We start from the raw sequence: 17,500 nt of genomic DNA, 5'->3' as shown, positions 1-17,500 counted from the left end.
ATAGTCAGTTTTCTCTTTCCACCGTTAGGTGGTTCGGAGGGTGGAGCCACACTGTCTGGCTGCTGCGGAGCACCCTTATTCACTGAGGAACCAGCTGGCACTCCTCTTTTATTTCCTATATTGCAGTTTCTTGAGACTTAGCTTGCAAACTGTGGGCAATTAATAGTATTTAAAGAAAAGAATACTCGCATTAAAATAAATGTAGTCACTAGGAAATTTTAATCCAGAAGCCTTTTTTGTTGTTGGCATGCTTCTGGATTTTCTTCTCTCCTACTAGTGTATTTAAATCCAGTGAATAGAAGCTGACTTGACCTAATTGTTTTTGGTACTACAGATGAGGAAAAGGTCTCATGTAAGTTGCATTATGTCCCTCTTTTACAATGGTTCTCAGCCTATAGGTCATTACCACCGCAGGGGTCTCATATCAGATTATTTACTTCCAACTCATAACAATAGCAAAATTAGTTATGAAGTAGCAATGAAAATAATTTGTTATTATTACATAAATTGCAGCATTAGTAAGGTCAAGAACCACTGCTCTTTGATGAGAGTGTGATCACAAGCAGGATAAGTGCACTACACTAGCTAAGCCACGTAGAAAACCAATAATATAGATAATAATAAAATGTGGAATGACAGACATCAAAAGTTATTAGTGAGTGCTGGTGATAAGGAAAGCTTATTTCCTATTTCACATGTCCCAGAGGACAGGAAGTCTCCTAGAAATCTCAGAAGGAAGTAAAGCATCCAGGACATCCTGTTTCACAATGTCCTCCAAGAAGGAATGCTCTCTCGGAGGGACAGACCAAGGAAGGCACTGGCCATGTGTGACCAGGGTTTTCCAGGGCTATTCTTTGGTACCGCCTGCCTTTTGGGTATACGAGCTCTCTGTCTTTCATAGGTGGGCCCTCTCGAACACAGAGGGCCTTCACTCTTTAGTGAATCAGGGCTGCAGGTCCAAACTTCATTCTCTGGTCCATCTTTGTCCTACTAGTTACAAAGCTGATGACTTTCATCTGTCTGTCTGTTGAAGCATGTCTATCCAGCAAGCCATGGTATGTTGAACCCACATATATTCACTGTAATTTCTGAGTTGCTGGTTCAACCAGGCAGGGAAACAAAAAGCAAAATGATCAGAAAAGATGGAGGCAGATGCTATGTGCCTCAGTGTAACACTATAGTAGAGGTGCTTAGCCGCTGATAATCCTTCCACTGAGACAATGAAAGAATGGCTCAGTGGTCAAGAGTACATACTGCTCTTGCAGAGGACCTAAGTTCAATTCCCAGTTCTCAGGTTGAGTGAGCCATCCTCAATTCCACCGTGCTTCAGCTCAGTTACAGGGGAACCTGATGGCTCTGGCCTGTATGGAACCTGCAATCACTTGCTGTCCTTCCCCCCACTACATATATACACATAATAAAAAATAAAAATGTCATCCACTATTGCTTTTTAATATTCAACATCCTTAAGAGCTCAGCTTCTCTCTTTCATTAGACACCAATAATTAAGATTTGAATATATAAAAAAAGGGATTTGTTTAAAACTTTAAAAAATATTACCCTTTAACCATGATAAGCTACAACAGCATTATAGTAGTATTTATAAATACAAGGGTACCAACTAATAACGAACTCACCTTCGCAGACTGGCTATGAGCATTTTTGATGTCAATGTCATTGTAGGCAATGGTAAGTAAGGGAGTATATATGTTTCCATTTTTTGTATTGGGTACAAGGCGTATGCTGTTAAAAGAAAATATACTCAAACTTATAAATATACATAACCCCTTAGGTATATACTTATCATTTCTTTTTCATTTTTATAGACTGTCTTGATATTTTAGTAAGGACTAGAGGAGGCTCAGTATAAACTAAGAGTTAAACCATAGCTCATTCTCATTGGCTAAAAACTTTAATACTAAAGAATACTCCAGGAAACAAGATCTAGGGTCTGAGATATACATATGAAATCACGGAAGCACTGTGAAACATGTATAAGGAACATCAGAAAGAGCCTACATGCTACCCAAACAAAAAGCAGATAAAATGTGGACTTTCAGATAAGAAAGATGAATCTTTACTAAAACACATGTTACATTTAGTTTTATTTCAGGCATAACTTGGCAACTTCAGTGTATTAGTAGCATATAGTTAGTGAGCCCAAAAAGAAAAAATGGCCTCACCAAGGCCAAGCCTATCCTGATTAGGTTTGATTTCATCTTTATTAGGAATTCTGCACTGGCAGATTGAGCACATGTTAAAGCACAGTGCACATGGGTGTCAGCATGAAGTATGAGAAAGCTCCCACAGTGCCCAACTCATAAGATTACTATGAGAACAAATGAACAGCGAGAAAATGATGAGCATATTAAGTGCTTCAAGTGTAAAACTAATGCATTTACAGCATACATTAGAACACGCTGGAGTTGGGGGTTCAGTCAAGACCTTACTACTACACGGAAAAGAGAACACAGGCTGCATGGTGACACACTAAGGTGGGGTATTTAAAAGGAGGGGGATGCTGGGTAACCTGTCAATATAGACTCAAGATTCTAGACAGAGAGCCACGAAAGGAAACAGGGTTGGGGAGGCTGAACACACTCATTCCTAAGCTCTTACTCCAGAACCATTGCAGCCACTGATATTACCCCCTTTCCTCTCTCAGCCTACTGTAATTCGCTAAGTATAGAGAAGCCAAGAACATGAATTTGTACAAACTCCTGAGGGCGGCTGGTATCAGTTTTCTGCTTTAACCCTTAACCTTTATTGGACTCTGCCAATTTATACATCTCTAAGGAAAGCTTAAGTGTTGTTTCAGCTCGGTTCTCCCTATTGTCTCAGTCTGATAATGACTGGTAAATACTTTCCTATTTCCTCCCAACTCTATTTAGTTATTAGGTAGCTTTTTACCTCAGTGAAATCTGGGTAGCAACTCGAATTACTCTTGGCTGATTTCCTAGGTCATTTTCTCGTCCACTTACTGCATCTACTAAGAAAATGCGCCGAGTCAGAAGCCACTTGCTGGAGCTACTGTCTTTTATTATATAAAAAAGGAAAAAGAGGCATTAGGAAAGCTGCTTTCAAACTGCTTAGAATGGCACTCACACACTTACTGAAGAAATCAATATTAAAACCTAGACTTTTGTTTTATGTAAGATGGCCACAAAGAGCTACTACTGTAAGAAATTGTCAGCCATCTCTGCTCCCTGCCTGGATCACATTTTATAGCATGAGTAACAACAAAAGAAATTAGTTTGTCCCAAAAGAGGGTCAGAAACAGTAAAGAAAAAAGTTTCAATTCACAATTCTACTCATTTTCCTAGGGATATACTGTCAGCAAGGGTATGATGTCTTAAAGTACTGAATATCAAGTTAATGAATGTCCTAAAGCTACAGAGGTAGCTTGATTGTACCTTAGCTCATACTGTATAAAATCGTACACTAAGAGAACCCATATTCATTCTCATCATCCCCAGATTCCTGAAATAATCATGTAGGCTTATGTCTATTGATTTCAGCTATGAAAAAACAGGGGGAAATGTCTTACCTTGGTTCACAAACAGTTTGTTATGTTGAAGGTTTAGGTTTAACACTGGTATAGCCCAAAGGTAATGGTGTTGCTCTTCATCAGTATATTCGAGGTAAACATCATAAAATACAGGACTGGGAAAGTCAGCCAGGATTTTAGAGAGAGAGATTTCACACTAGGAAGTAAAATAAAAATAAATACCACAAATCAAAATTAGAAAGCATATTAAACATTTATTATTTTAATTTTATAAAGTGTCTTTATAGATCTGTCCCAACACCTGGAGTAACTGGGAACAGTGGGACCAGGCACACAGGAACTCTGCCAGTCCAGTAGCAGGGGTTCCTTCCTGTCTGTCTGGGCCAGTGCTCTGAGCAGACCTTGGGCTCAAACTCAGAAGTGAGTCCCATAATACCCAGAGGAAGCTCTACTTCCTGGAGCTCTAACAGGCCCAGGATCACAAGATCACAGGATCACAGAGACAGCTTGACTCTGAGGAGTTCTGACACAACCAGGATCACAGGAAGGACAGGCTCCAGTCAGATTTAGCAAGGGCAGGTAGCATTAGAGATAACCAGATGGTGGGAGGCAAGTGTATTCTCGAGACAGGGTTTCTCTGTGTAGCCCTGGCTGTCTTGGAACTCACTCTGTAGACCAGGCTGGCCTCGAACTCAGAAATTCACCTGCCTCTGCCTCCCAAGTGCTGGGATTAAAGGCGTGCACCACCACTGCCCGGCTAATACACACTATTTCTTAAATGAATGTAATCTGTTCTCTGTGGGCTGAGAATGAAGACAACCACTCAAATCAAATAGCTTTGACCATTGTAGGAAATCTGTATCCAAAAATCATGGCTACATTTCATTCCTTGGTGCAGCAGAACTGTCAGCTCTTAGCTCAGCTACTATGGAGGTAAAATCCTTTGGTGATGTGAGGGTCATTGAAATTCAGTCTTATTACAGTGAACTCCAACATTGAAAAATTGTCCTTATTTTGGGTTTATACCACAGTAAAAGCCAGGATTTTAAGCTCTACTAAAAACAAAACAAACAAACAAGCAAACAAAAAGTTTTTATCTATTTATGTTCATTTAAAAAACTAATAGTGATATATTATTTTAAAATATACAGTTAATACATTTGGAGTTATTTAAAGTTTATATTGAGAAAAATGTATGTATTTTCAGTATTGCTGTAGACAAGCATCTAAATAAGACTGTTTAGTTGACTTTTGTTTTATATCAAGCAACTTTTATAATAAATGTTTTTACTATTACAATATTTTATAAATTTTAAAGAATATGATTAAAAAACCCAAAAGGTATGGCAGGTATTGAAGGTGGGGTCTCTGGGAGAAGTTGGGGTACAAAAGGGAAAGAAGAATGTGATGTAATTCTGTTTAGTTAAAATGTTTTTAAATGTTAACAAATTCACATAAATTGAAATTATGTATCTTTTCTCATCATAATGCACTAAAACTTAAATCAATAGAAAAATTTTTAAAAAGTGTCTTTATATTATTTGCATATACTTCACAGAGATTTCCAAAATATAAATTTCTAAAAGCACCACTCAAAAAAAGAAAAAAAAAAAGCCAACTAGGAAAGAACTTTACTGTTTACAATCTATAACATGAGGAGACTGGCTTCCCTTCCAACACTAAGTGTATATCAAGGAGGCTTAGACAGTGCTGTCCTACAGGATGAAGAGCAGGGTTTTTGTTTGTTTTTGTTTTTGTTTTTTCCCCGATGTATAATTATGCATATGACTGGCTCCCTTCACGAGGGCTAAGCTCATCTCTGACTGCTCCCTACCAGTCTATACTGGTGTGGTGATACCAACCCAGCACAGTTCCTTACCATGTATGTTCCAGGCCCTCCTAGCTTCCCAACATTACACATGTGGGTTCTTCATAAATTCCTTACTTACTATGTTCCATCCAACATCTGTTTATTATATACCTGGAGAATCACTGACTCTCCAGTCCTTCTGTGTATCCCTGAGAACTGATGTCTCATACATATCTACAGTAGAACACTTGAACAGTTTCTGCCATTCTCTGCCTACATAGCTAGTGTCGTTACTGAGCTGTGAACTACTTTTCTGAGTAACAGTCAGTTATACTGCAGTAATATGGCTTTACACCTGTTTACCTGATGCAACCATTTGGTAATACCCTAATATTACTGGGTCCCACTGCAGCACAGACACCAAGTTCCTCACTTAATTGGTTTATGAATTGAATGGACATCATTGAGAAAATGTGGAGCATATCACCATGCACTTCACACCTGTAGAGTCTCCCTCTGTGTAGTTCACATTGTTATAAAAAGATGACAAAAACCCTATAAGTCATATTCCTGATCATAAAATTCATGTTCATGGTAGAAAATTTGGAAATTATAAGATATAAAACAAAAATAATCTCTGGTACAACTGTCCAATATTAATCAATAAAAATGTTTATTTTCTTCTAATGACTTCTCATGAAGGCACTGTTCACTGTGGTTTTGTTCTACGTGTATGCACATACAAGACGTTAAAACATTTTTATATGCTACTGAACACCTTTCAAATGTTAAATGGCTCACAATATTCTTTTGTACTATACTGTAATGTCAAAGTGAAAGAAGGTCATGATGGGAAGGAGAAAGGAAAGTTTGGAGATGGATGTGTAAGGGGAGGTTCTGATTCTAATATCTAGTTTCCTAATTGGTTCTTGATTTGTCAATAAAGAAGGCTGGGAGCCAATTGTTGGGCAAAAGGTATAGGTGGGCCTCCTGGGTCCCAAGGTGAAAAGGAGAGGTAGGGAAGGGAGAGGAGGGGCTTTTCTGCCTTGCTTTAGAGTAAGGAGGATGCTACAGTCATGTAAGGCCTAGTTCGGGGAGAACTAGGACCTCTGCTACAAGTGGGTGGCTAAAGATGTTTGGAAGGGGCAACTTGGAGCAAGCCACTAATTTTAGGGCAGAAGGAGAGATGGAGATAATAAATTGGAAAGGGTATGCATTTCCAGGTAGGAGATATTTTCACTCAGCAATTGTACCTAGTGGGCAAGTTGTAAAGTAACAGAGCCGTCTGTGTGTCTTTTGTCTGTGGATTTGGGTGGAAGCTGGTGGCAAGACCCTGGAAGCTGAGGCAGGTAGAGAGAGAGGCTGGGTTGGGCTTGGCAGCGGCCTCTGGGTGGAACAAAAGGGAGCTGGGAGAGGCTGGTAGCATGGCAGCTCACCGGCAAAGGCGGAAGTGTGTTTTTAAAACTACACACAACAGGGATGTATTAAAAGAAACAGAAGGAAGCATTGTTATTTTATTGGGTAGTAAACTGAACAGGGAATTAAAATTTTAGTAGCCTCTAAACATAAAATTGTATTTTAACTTTATTATAAAGTGCTCAGCAGGGACATTATGTTTAAGACACATAAGCCTGGAGGCAGTTAAAGAGTTGACTATGAAAGCTGAACACTGTAGAATATTTAAAACTCTATAGGTGCTAATGTACCTTTGTCTTGATGATTAATATTTTCTGTGCCCAGACAATAGAAGATTTATTAATTCATGAAATTGTTATTACCAATAAAATAAATTTCTGAATTAAAAAAATTTCACCTATCATTCCAGTTACTAGAATGAAGTGAAAATACAGGCTGTCTAACAAGTGGAGTCACACTCACATTTTGCTGGTACGTTGTCCCAAAAGAATATGCAGCATCTAGTCTTCTCTCGGTGTCTGGACACAGCTTCAGCAGAGAACACAGCTGGTAAGTATCTCTCATAGATTTATTTGTTCAAAGAACCCTCTGTGAACATATGCTCGATTTTCTACTTTTTGTAATGTGTGAAAACCACAAAAAACTAAGTATTATTTAAAAAACAATTTTAAGAAATTTCAAATTGGGGCTGGCAATATAGTTCAGGAGGTAAAGGCACTTGCCACTAAGCTTCAGTCTCTTGGACCAGAAGGAGAGAATAGAGTTGTCCACAAATTGTCCTCTATCTTTCATACATGATATATATATATATATATATATATATATATATATATATATATATATATATATATGCGTGAACATGCACACACACGCACACACACGCACGCACACACACATACACACATACACTGTAATTTTAAAGTTCTCATTTAAAGCATTAGGAACCCTTCCACTGATTCTCTTCAAGCAATACTCTAGTCTGTTCTTCTAGTCTCTGCTTCAAACAAAAATAAAGTACATTTGTAGTATTTTAGCTGGAATCATACTTACCTGTAAAATACCACCTTCTAAAGTTTGCCATTTGATGAAATTTCCTCGTATATCATAGGAAGCAGCAACAAACTTCAGCTTTATGTTTTGGTTAAAGAACAACAACAGTAAATTTATGATAAATATTCCTTGGAGGGTATTTTTCATTATTGACTATCTTTTCAATATTAGCACTGTTTTTGTTGAAAATTGAAATTCCACTACATGTATTTGAATGTAAATTATTCCCATTACCTATACAATTCAACACTGTAAACAGGACTGCTGTTTTGCAGAGGCGTTCTTTTAGGATTTAGAGGCAGCACTGTGGCAGGTACCTTCCTCTCAAATCTGATACGTGGGATGTGTGTGAGGAGAGGTCTAGGACCTCATTCTGGAAAGCTCAACAATGAGAGGTGAGAACTAGGGGCTGTGACATTCTGTGAAGTTTCTAGAAGCTATCTTAGAATTATAGGCGCATATGATAGAGAGGTGTTTGCATGAGGTGGTGAAATCCCTCGTCAACCCTCCGAGTGCCACCACACCTACACAGTCCAGATGTGTATGCAGCCAAGTGAGCAGACCAACCCATTACTCTGTAGTTTCGATGAGCAGTTGATATTTACATAGTTGAGTCTGTAAACTTTTCAAAATAATCTTGGAAACTAACAAGTGTGATTGTCTCTTTTTTCTGACACTGGGGACTGAGGGAATGAAGCCAGGGCCTGTGTATATCAGTGGCATACCACCCCTGACCCCATCCCCAGCCATAGTTATTTTGTGTGTAGTGACTGCTCCTGTGATACAGGGACTCGTACCTGGTTTTGTCCTTTAAAACTGAAATTTGTAGGAAGAGGTGTAGTACTGAGAACTTGAGGAGCCAATCCTGGCTGGTCTCCATAGAACAGCCAAGGAAGATTCTGTCTCCTACAATCAGATTCGTCTTAATAAGTGGAAGAAGTAGTTCATATTATTAACATTTAGGAAATAACCACTGGAGTATTTAATCAATCCAAAATTCCTCACCAGAATGGAATAGAATGCACACTGATCAATCCAGCAGTGCTTTCAAAGATGTAATGGAACAGTCGACAAGCATCGAATGTGGTAGAGTCATAAGAGTTCATGTTCATCACACACATATTTCCGAGAGCTTGGCAAGATGTCAGGTTGGCGTGAGTCTACACAAGGAAGCGGAGCACATTAGCAATGTAAGCAAAAGTTAATAGAAAAATTATGTCTCATTTAATTGTACTTAATCTACTAATTAGTTTATATTTTCTTTTCTTTGTAGTACTTTTTCTGTAACTCATGTAGACCATAAGCTTTTAAGTGTGGGCTTTGCCTGCACATGCGTCTGTACCATGCACATTCCTCGCATGTGCGTCTGTACCATGCACATTCCTCGCATGTGCGTCTGTACCATGCACATTCCTCAAGCAAACAGAGGCCAGAAGGCTTCAGTTTCGTGGGTATTTACAGATAGTCGTGACTTACCATGTGGGTGCTGGAATTGAACCTGGGTACTTTGCAAGGGCAGCCAGTGCCCTTAACTGCTGCATATCTCTAGCCCTGCCCAAACTCTTAATACTTGAAGATGAATAACAATAGTTTAATTATAAATTTTAGACAATATATTAGCATGACTACCAGATGTAGCACAAACATAGAGAATGATATTTTAAAGAAACTATTAGAATAGTTACATTTTAAGGTATACTGTGATTATATATTATATCTGAAATAGAATTTATTCCACTTTGCTTGAGTAATTTGTTTTTAAGAACAACAAAATAAAATCATTAGTTGAATTTAATTGCTCACATTTCTTTCCCAGTTTTCCCTACCTGGAAAAAGAAACAAACAAAAAACAAAAAACAAAAAACAAAAAACCATCCACTTTGTTATTCAAGTAAAAAACTTTAGAAAAAATGTACCTTTTCCTTTCTCATATCAGACTTGTTAGTGAGCCTTGCTGCTCAGTCTTCACATAAGAGGCAGAGCTCAACGTTTCCCTTATTTCTCCAGCCCCATCCAGAGGCTCTCTCACTCCAATTACTTTAACATGACTCCAGACGATCTCCTGCTGTGGCCCCAGCAAATGTTTTCTTCCTGCTACAGCTACTTTCAAAGCCTGAAGGCAGGTCTTCCCCAGAGCCACCAACTCCCTGTAGCTGTGACTCTGCCTCCACTTTGCCTGCTCTCTCTGCTCAGACCCTCCTACCTACTCCCAGCTTCTTAAGCACACACCCCCACCCCCACACACCCACACATCCCACTTTTACTTTTTGTCCTTTATTCTAATACTTACTACACTATTAACAGTCTGACATTTATTTGGAACAAATGTAGAGGAACGACAAGTACATTGTGATGAGTTGTATGAGGGAGTTTTCTGTCTTCTTCTGCATGTCAAAGCTGAGAACATACCATGACATCTCCTTCCTAAAGGACATTCACTTTCTCCAGACAGTAAATTACAACTTTAGTGGTGTGAATGAGAACCGGCCCCGTAGACTCATGTTTCAATACTAGGGTCCCAGTTTGTGAAACTGGGAAGGATTAGGAAGTGTGGCCATATTGGAGAAAGTGTGGCCATGTTGGAGGAAGTGTGTCACTGGAGGTGCCTTGAGGTTTCAAAAGACTCCTTGCCACTCCCAGTGTTCTCTCTGTGTCTTCTACTTGTGGATTAAGGTGTGAGCTCTCAGCTGTTCCTGCCACCATGCCATGCCATCATGGACTATAATCTGAAGTGTAGTCCAAGTAAATGCTTTCTTTTATAAGTTATCTTGGTCATGGTGTTTTGTCATAGCAATTAAGAAGTAACTGGCTGGTGAGGTGGCTCAGCGGGTAAGAGCACTGACTGCTCTTCCAAAGGTCCTGAGTTCAAATCCCTGCAACCACATGGTGGCTCACAACCATCTATAATGGGATCTGACTCCCTCTTCTGGTGCGTCTGAAGACAGCTACAGTGTACTTACGTATAATAATAAATAAAATCTTAAAAAAAAAAAAAAGAAGTACTAGGATAACAATAAAATAACCCTGGAGACGGTATTTGTAAACTGCATAATATCTTATGTATTCTATTTCAACCCAATGGAAAGGCTTTATTCTTCTTATAGTACATAAATATAAAGGTATGTATCTACTTAGAAAACATTTTGTTTAAATTAAAAAGACACTACAATTCATCAATGTAAAATTAATTTTAAAAACATTTAAGCTCACCCAGCATGCAGCTGCTGTTGCCTGCAAATACTTGGCAAACCATTCTGAATTTAATGACATGCCCTATAAACAGAAAGGTGAAGACAGGTTTAAATTCAAAGGAAGATTCCTTAACCTTATGTGTTAGTCTGGCTTTATAAACAATGAAGGACTTGAGAACAACCTTTGGAAGGTCCTAAAATCAGAAAACAGCTATCTGTCCGAAACCAACCAGAATCGCCAGACATTACTACATACATTGACTGAGAAGTGGCCAATGTAATTGCTTGATTGTTACTAGAAAGCAGGAGTCTACTGGGATTTAAAAATGCTGGTGAGTGTGTTCTACAATTAAATCTGCATGACAAAATAAAGCTACTTAGACAAAGGATATAAGGATGACAATCTATGTATACGCTCCTAAGGTACACATGGGTAAGGTCACTAATACAAAGTTGATAGAGCCAGACTGAGTACCACACACTTAGTATTTATTGACTGAGGATTACTATAAGTGTATTAAATTGATGATCACTAAAGAATTAGAATAATTTCTACACAATGGGGAAGTTGGACTCTACAGAGTAACATCTAACATCTCCAAAATAGTGCTTGATAAACAATGAAGGACTTGAGAACAACCTTTGGAAGGTCCTAAAATCAGAGAACACCTGATTATCCAAAACCAAGCAGAATCTCCAGAATCACCAGAAGACCTGGCATGCGTGGTTTTGTTTTATTGAGAAAGGCTTCTTGAAGCCCAGATTGGTCTCAAACTCACTCCATAGCCACCTATGACCTTGAATTCTTGATCCTCCTATCTCCACTTTCAAGTGCTACAACGACAGACCTGTGTCATCAAATCTGTTTCATAACTGATTTTTGAGGGCTAGAGCTATAAGCCTCTGGCCAAGATGCAACACTTTAAGATCTACCCATAAATCTTGCTAAAAGCTGAGCCACTGAGAATACAAGGGTGACAAGAGATTAACAGAGGAGACACAAGCAAATTAGTTAGAGTATGGCATCACAGCTATCAAACACGGTTAAAATACAACCATGAAGTAAGGTTTTCATCTCTTCAATAAGGAAAATTTTCTCTTTTAAGAAAATGCGTAAATGTGTAGAATAAGGTTGAAGATAAAACATACACAGTTACTTACATGCACACTCACACATATTCACACATGCACAAATGTTTTCTATGATAGAATGTCAATGAATAAATGTGGAAGGTTATTAAAGGAAATAATCACAAAAGGAGACAAGCTCCTGTGCTAAGAGCTGGTGAAGTATAACCTTTGAAATTCTCACCACAGGATCTGTGGCCATGCCAACCTGACTGCGCCTGATCTCAGAGGGTAAGCAGGATTGGGCTTGGAGAGTGCTTGAAGGAAATGGAGAGTTCAGGTAAGCATGCTGACTTCATGGCAGCTGTTCAATATTAGGAGTTTCAGTGATGGGACAGGTCGACAGACACTGCATGCTGTCTGACATGATGTAATGTGCTGAGTTGAGTACACCGTTTTTTCTTCCATGGCTTTCTACAAAGCACACATTGAATGTACCAAAAGGCAGCCCAGATGCAGGCTGGGAGTTATCCCACAGGTGGTAAGTCCTGGGACCTGAACTGTCAAGTTCATGAAACACAGGGAAGGACTGTGGACCTACCTCACGCTGGAGAGCAATAAAAAGATATAACCTCCAAACGTCTGCTAATCTCAAGAAAGACACATATTGTTGTGACTTTTTGGAAAATTTATTTCATATTTCAGTTTTACTTATGTGAAAAGGTAAATGTATGTAAATTAAAGGAATGAGCTAAGATATAGAAGAGAGTACATTTTTAAAATGTAGTGTCAAGCCAGCTGACTCCGGTTTTTAGCTGTTTGTATTTTACAGTGAATTACACATAATTCTTCCTCAATTTGTCTAAAGGAAGAAATGCAGAGTAACCTTTCTCAAACAAATATGCAAGAAAACAAAACCCCAAAAAACCAAGGAACCAAAAGCCCCCAAAGAACCATACTCACAAGGTCTCCATAACGTGCAGTGGAGATCACACGCTGACGAAAGTTCCCCGTGTTGCTGAAACATAGTCCGCCTGTCTTCACAAATTAATAAGAGAAAAGTATCCAATTACAGAAATGTATCATCTATTGAATTCAAATATATACTTTATCCACTTGATTGTTCTTACTAAAATGTGAGGCTCTGGACATGAACAGGACCTGCTTGTGTTCACAAATGTTGGTTCACAGCGGACACACCTGGTCGATATAACAAAGATGATTTTTTAAAATGTTAGTAAATTACACTGAGCCTGATTTAACAGAGAACTTATCTTCCTAAATGACACATTAGAACATAGTAAGACAGACAGGCAATTTACTATATAAATTCAAAACATTAGCAAGACTTTACAGAGTTTTAGATCATTTTGATGTTATAAGGCAAAGTATAAATGAAATTGGACCAGCCGGGCAGTGGTGGCACATGCCTTTAATCCCAGCACTTGGGAGGCAGAGGCAGGCGGATTTCTGAGTTCAAAGCCAGCCTGGTCTATAGAGTGAGTTCCAGGACAGCCAGGGCTACACAGAGAAACCCTGTCTAAAAAAAAAAAAAAAAAAAAAAAAAAAAAAAAAAAAAAAAAAAAAAAAAAGGACCATATTGTTAACTACATACAGGAAGATGTATAGAATGACACATCTAAATACACTAAACAGCAGAGATTCTAAAGTCATTAGCCACCAGCAGAGCCCAACAACCTCATCTAAACAGTGCTAAGTCAGCCTGGATAAGAAGGTCTATCAAATGTTCCTAAGTCAGCCTGTGTAAGAAGGTCTATCAAATGTTCCTTTTCAGGGTCAGCTGAGAACATGAACATGGTTACAGTTTCACCAAACCCGCAAGGGCACTTTACTGGCTTCCTTATTTTCAGTTAAGGAAGGAGTTAGAATGTTCTGGACTAGTTGGGGATTCAGATGGGCTTATATGGACATAAATGACCTACAACAGTGAGGTTGAGAAACAGGCTACCCCATGGCATGGAACTCAGACCAGGTTTGGGGAAGGATCAGAGGGACAAACTTATAAGTCAACCCAGGGGCAAATTTTGGTTATTTTAGCACAAGTCAATCAGAGTTTATAAATAATATGCTGCTAAGTTTCACAAGGAGATCTGTTACTTTCTACAACAAATTTAGGAAGTGAAGAGAAAAGCAGTGCCAAGAAGCAAGTTACCAATGTATACTTCTGAAAAAACTGAAAAGGCTGGAGTAGGTATAACATGTTTATACTGAAGGAACTGTGTACAAAGGGACGTGGTTGTGAATTTGCATGCTTGTGGTAAATGTGTACATAAGAAGGAAACAGAAACAATACATCTGGGCTATAAATCAGTGTAACTGAGTTATGAAAAAAATTTATTAATATCCCGTTTGTGTCACTTTGAATGAGAATGGTCTCCATAGGCTTATGTATCTGAATGCTTAGTCATCAGAGGATAGAACTGTTTGGAAAGGAGTAGAAAGTGTAGCCTTGTTGGAGGAGATGTGTTGCTGGGGTTGAGCTTTGATGTTTCAAAAATGCAGGCCAGGCTCAAAATGCCCAAGTAAATGCTTTCTTTCGTAAGAGTTATCTTGGTTATGCTTCCTCTTCACACCAAAAGAAGAGTAACCAAGACATCTTTCCATGTACAATTACAGTATAAAATGGCTTTAGAATCACACTCTGTACATATTATACTAAATCTCATGTATAAATTATCTAATACCAAAAAGTAGCTGTCTTTTGCTAACCAATTAGTAAAGCACAATGCTCAGACCTTTGCATAGTTATTTTAAGACGGGAAAGGTTGTGAAACTATGAAATGGAGAATATACTTCTGTTCTAAATATAGGAGACTGACTATCTAAAGCCTAGCTATTAGATTAACTGTACTGGCTGGTTTTGTGTGTCAACTTGACATAGGCTGGAGTTATCACAGAGAAGGGAGCTTCAGTTGGGGAAGTGCCTCCAGGAGATCCAGCTGTGGGGCATTTTCTCAATTAGTGATCAAGGAGGTAGGGCCTCTTGTGGGTGGTGCCATCCCTGGGCTGGAAGTCTTGGGTTCTATAAGGGAGCAGGCTGAGCAAGCCATTGGAAGCATGCCAGTAAGAAACATCTCTCCATGGCCTCTGTGTCAGCTCCTGTTTCCTGACCTGCTTGAGTTCCAGTCCTGACTTCCTTTGGTGATCAACAGCAGTGTGGAAGTGTAAGCTCAATAAACCCTTTCCTCCCCAACTTGCTTCTTGGTCATGATGTTTGTGCAGGAATAGAAACCCTGATAAAGACAAAGGTTAATCCAATACTTGAACCCAAGCTTCCATGGATTCTGAATCTCACCCCTTTAATGCCTACTCTTATTCTTTCTTGGGACAAGCACATGGCACATTAAAGTAGGAGATCAATGAACTCAGTTTTCAGTACACTACTCACCTGGTTCCTAAAGCATTGGCCTTTGTAAATGAGTTTTCATTTCCATCACAAAGCTCGCAAGTAGCTTGGGATAACAATGACCCACTAACATTTCTTTCCACTGTGCAAGATATAAAGCAGTGAGTGTTGTATTATATACTCTGAAATATTCACATGTACCTGTAATTATTAGTATGATCATAATTCTCAAAGCAGCACCATTTGCTTGAAAGGCATGCCAAGCAAAGTGATTATAACAGCAAATCAATATTTTCCCTAAACAAAATTTCTCAACATCTTTCCTTACAAAACTTTCCTGGAGTGAGGAGACAAATTATCTTCATAGATCACTGGCAGGTTGTCAAAAATGTGAGGGCTTCTAGTAACCTCCAAATTCACATTCCCCACACAACATTAAATTTTATTTTTAGACACGAAACCTATAGACATGCATGTACCAGTACATAACAACATTCATTGAGGTGTAGAACAGAATGGAAATATCTAAAGCAGCAGAATGGTGAGACACATATGATTATTTTTCAAGTTATAATAGATTTTGTCTCTGAGGGTGTCACATGCCCATCTATCATTCTAGCACATGGGAGGTGGAGGCAAGGGGATCAGGAGTTCAAGTTCATCCCTGACTACATAGTGAGTCTTAAGCCAGCCTGGTCTATATGAGTCCCTGCCTCAAAACAAACAATATAATATTCATCTTCTGGGCAGAGAGGAGAGAGGAGCTACAAGGGTATAACACAGATAAAAGAAGGTGGAGTCTGAATAGAATTAGAATATGTTGTATCCAAGTACAAAACTGTCAATCAACAAATGTAACTGATAAAAAGTAAAAATATTACATAAATATTACACATTATAAAATATTACAAAATTATTATAAAAATATTACTAATTTGTAGGATGATCCTTACATTTATTGAAGAACTAGGACCTGTAACTGTAATCCATATTATAAAATTTTCTTTAATTTGCAGTTTGGTTCTAGGTACTTCTGTGTGTGTATGTGGGTAGATGTGATGATGTATTGGTGTGCAGAGGTCAAATGGGTGTCTTCCTGTATAATATCCTACCTTACTATTTAAGACAAAGTCTCTTGCCAAATTGCGCTCATGTGCTCGCATGCACACCCCACTCCTGGTGCTGGTATTATACACATGTGCACACACTTGGCTTTCACACAGGTTCTGGGGACCCAAACTCAGGTCCACATGTTTGGCTGCAAGTACTTAACCCACTGAGCCACCTCTTCAGACCTTTGCTTTGGTATTTTTATTTTTATGGCATTTAACAATTCTTATGCAGTCAAATTTATCAATTTTTCCTTCTGGGGCCTTAGGGTTGTTAATTTTCTATACTTAGAAAAAATTTCATACAAAAAATGTAAGTTTGTCTTTATTTTAAGACTTTTTATGCTTTACAGTAAATATTTAAGTAGTGGATTTAGTTGGAATTTAAGGACTGAGGTAGAAGCCTGATTCAGTGTTTTCTTAGCACCAGTCAGCTGTCAGTCAGTCTCACCCTCACTGATGGAAATGCCAGTTTTTCACACCAAATTGCCACACTGATTGTATTCATTTTGTTTTAAGTTCTACAAATGCTGCTGTTGAAAGCATAAAATACACATTATATCTGACAGCATAGTTTCCTCTAAAAGAATTTTCAATGTATTTTGTGGTATAAACTTGAGAATCTATGTGTGTGTGTGCATATATAATAAATTCTGGTTGAACTTATTATTAATATCATTTCTTAATATACAGTTTGGCAAGGCAGCTGACAGTTTTTATAATATTTATTCATCTCAACCAAAAAGGAAGAGTATATTTTTTTAGGAAAGTTTACTTTTGGCAGTCCCTCCGAGCTGCCATGATGATCATGTGACCCGAAGCTTTTCTTTTATCGTCTTTTCAGATGTAGGCTGCAGCCATGTGGCTGACCGAAGCTCTCCTGCACTGGGCACCAGCTGAGATTTACAATTTGCTGGCTCTGAGCTGTTTTTCTCTTAAACTCTAATAAAATTGCTCATAGCTTAAAAAAAAAAAAAAAAA

At 38.5% G+C, this 17,500-nt stretch overlaps 1 protein-coding gene across 2 annotated transcripts in view; it reads right to left on the bottom strand.

Moving 5' to 3' along the window:
* Positions 1-17,500, bottom strand: part of Tmem67 (transmembrane protein 67) — a 48,645-nt gene that overhangs the window by 22,260 nt on the left and 8,885 nt on the right. For both annotated transcript variants that reach the window (XM_031366590.1, XM_031366591.1), the window contains exons 5-15: positions 15,453-15,552; positions 13,174-13,243; positions 13,007-13,081; positions 10,995-11,057; positions 8,790-8,944; positions 8,582-8,690; positions 7,785-7,862; positions 7,197-7,262; positions 3,548-3,704; positions 2,911-3,034; positions 1,638-1,743 (exon numbers count right to left, since the gene is read on the bottom strand). In XM_031366590.1, the coding sequence (XP_031222450.1) occupies positions 1,638-1,743; positions 2,911-3,034; positions 3,548-3,704; positions 7,197-7,262; positions 7,785-7,862; positions 8,582-8,690; positions 8,790-8,944; positions 10,995-11,057; positions 13,007-13,081; positions 13,174-13,243; positions 15,453-15,552 (1,103 nt within the window). The remainder of the gene's footprint in view (positions 1-1,637; positions 1,744-2,910; positions 3,035-3,547; positions 3,705-7,196; positions 7,263-7,784; positions 7,863-8,581; positions 8,691-8,789; positions 8,945-10,994; positions 11,058-13,006; positions 13,082-13,173; positions 13,244-15,452; positions 15,553-17,500) is intronic.

Source organism: Mastomys coucha, unplaced genomic scaffold (genome assembly GCF_008632895.1).
Source record: "Mastomys coucha isolate ucsf_1 unplaced genomic scaffold, UCSF_Mcou_1 pScaffold14, whole genome shotgun sequence".
Lineage (NCBI taxonomy): Eukaryota > Metazoa > Chordata > Mammalia > Rodentia > Muridae > Mastomys > Mastomys coucha.
Note: the sequence above shows the minus strand (reverse complement) of the source record. Positions and strands in the feature narration are given on the sequence as shown.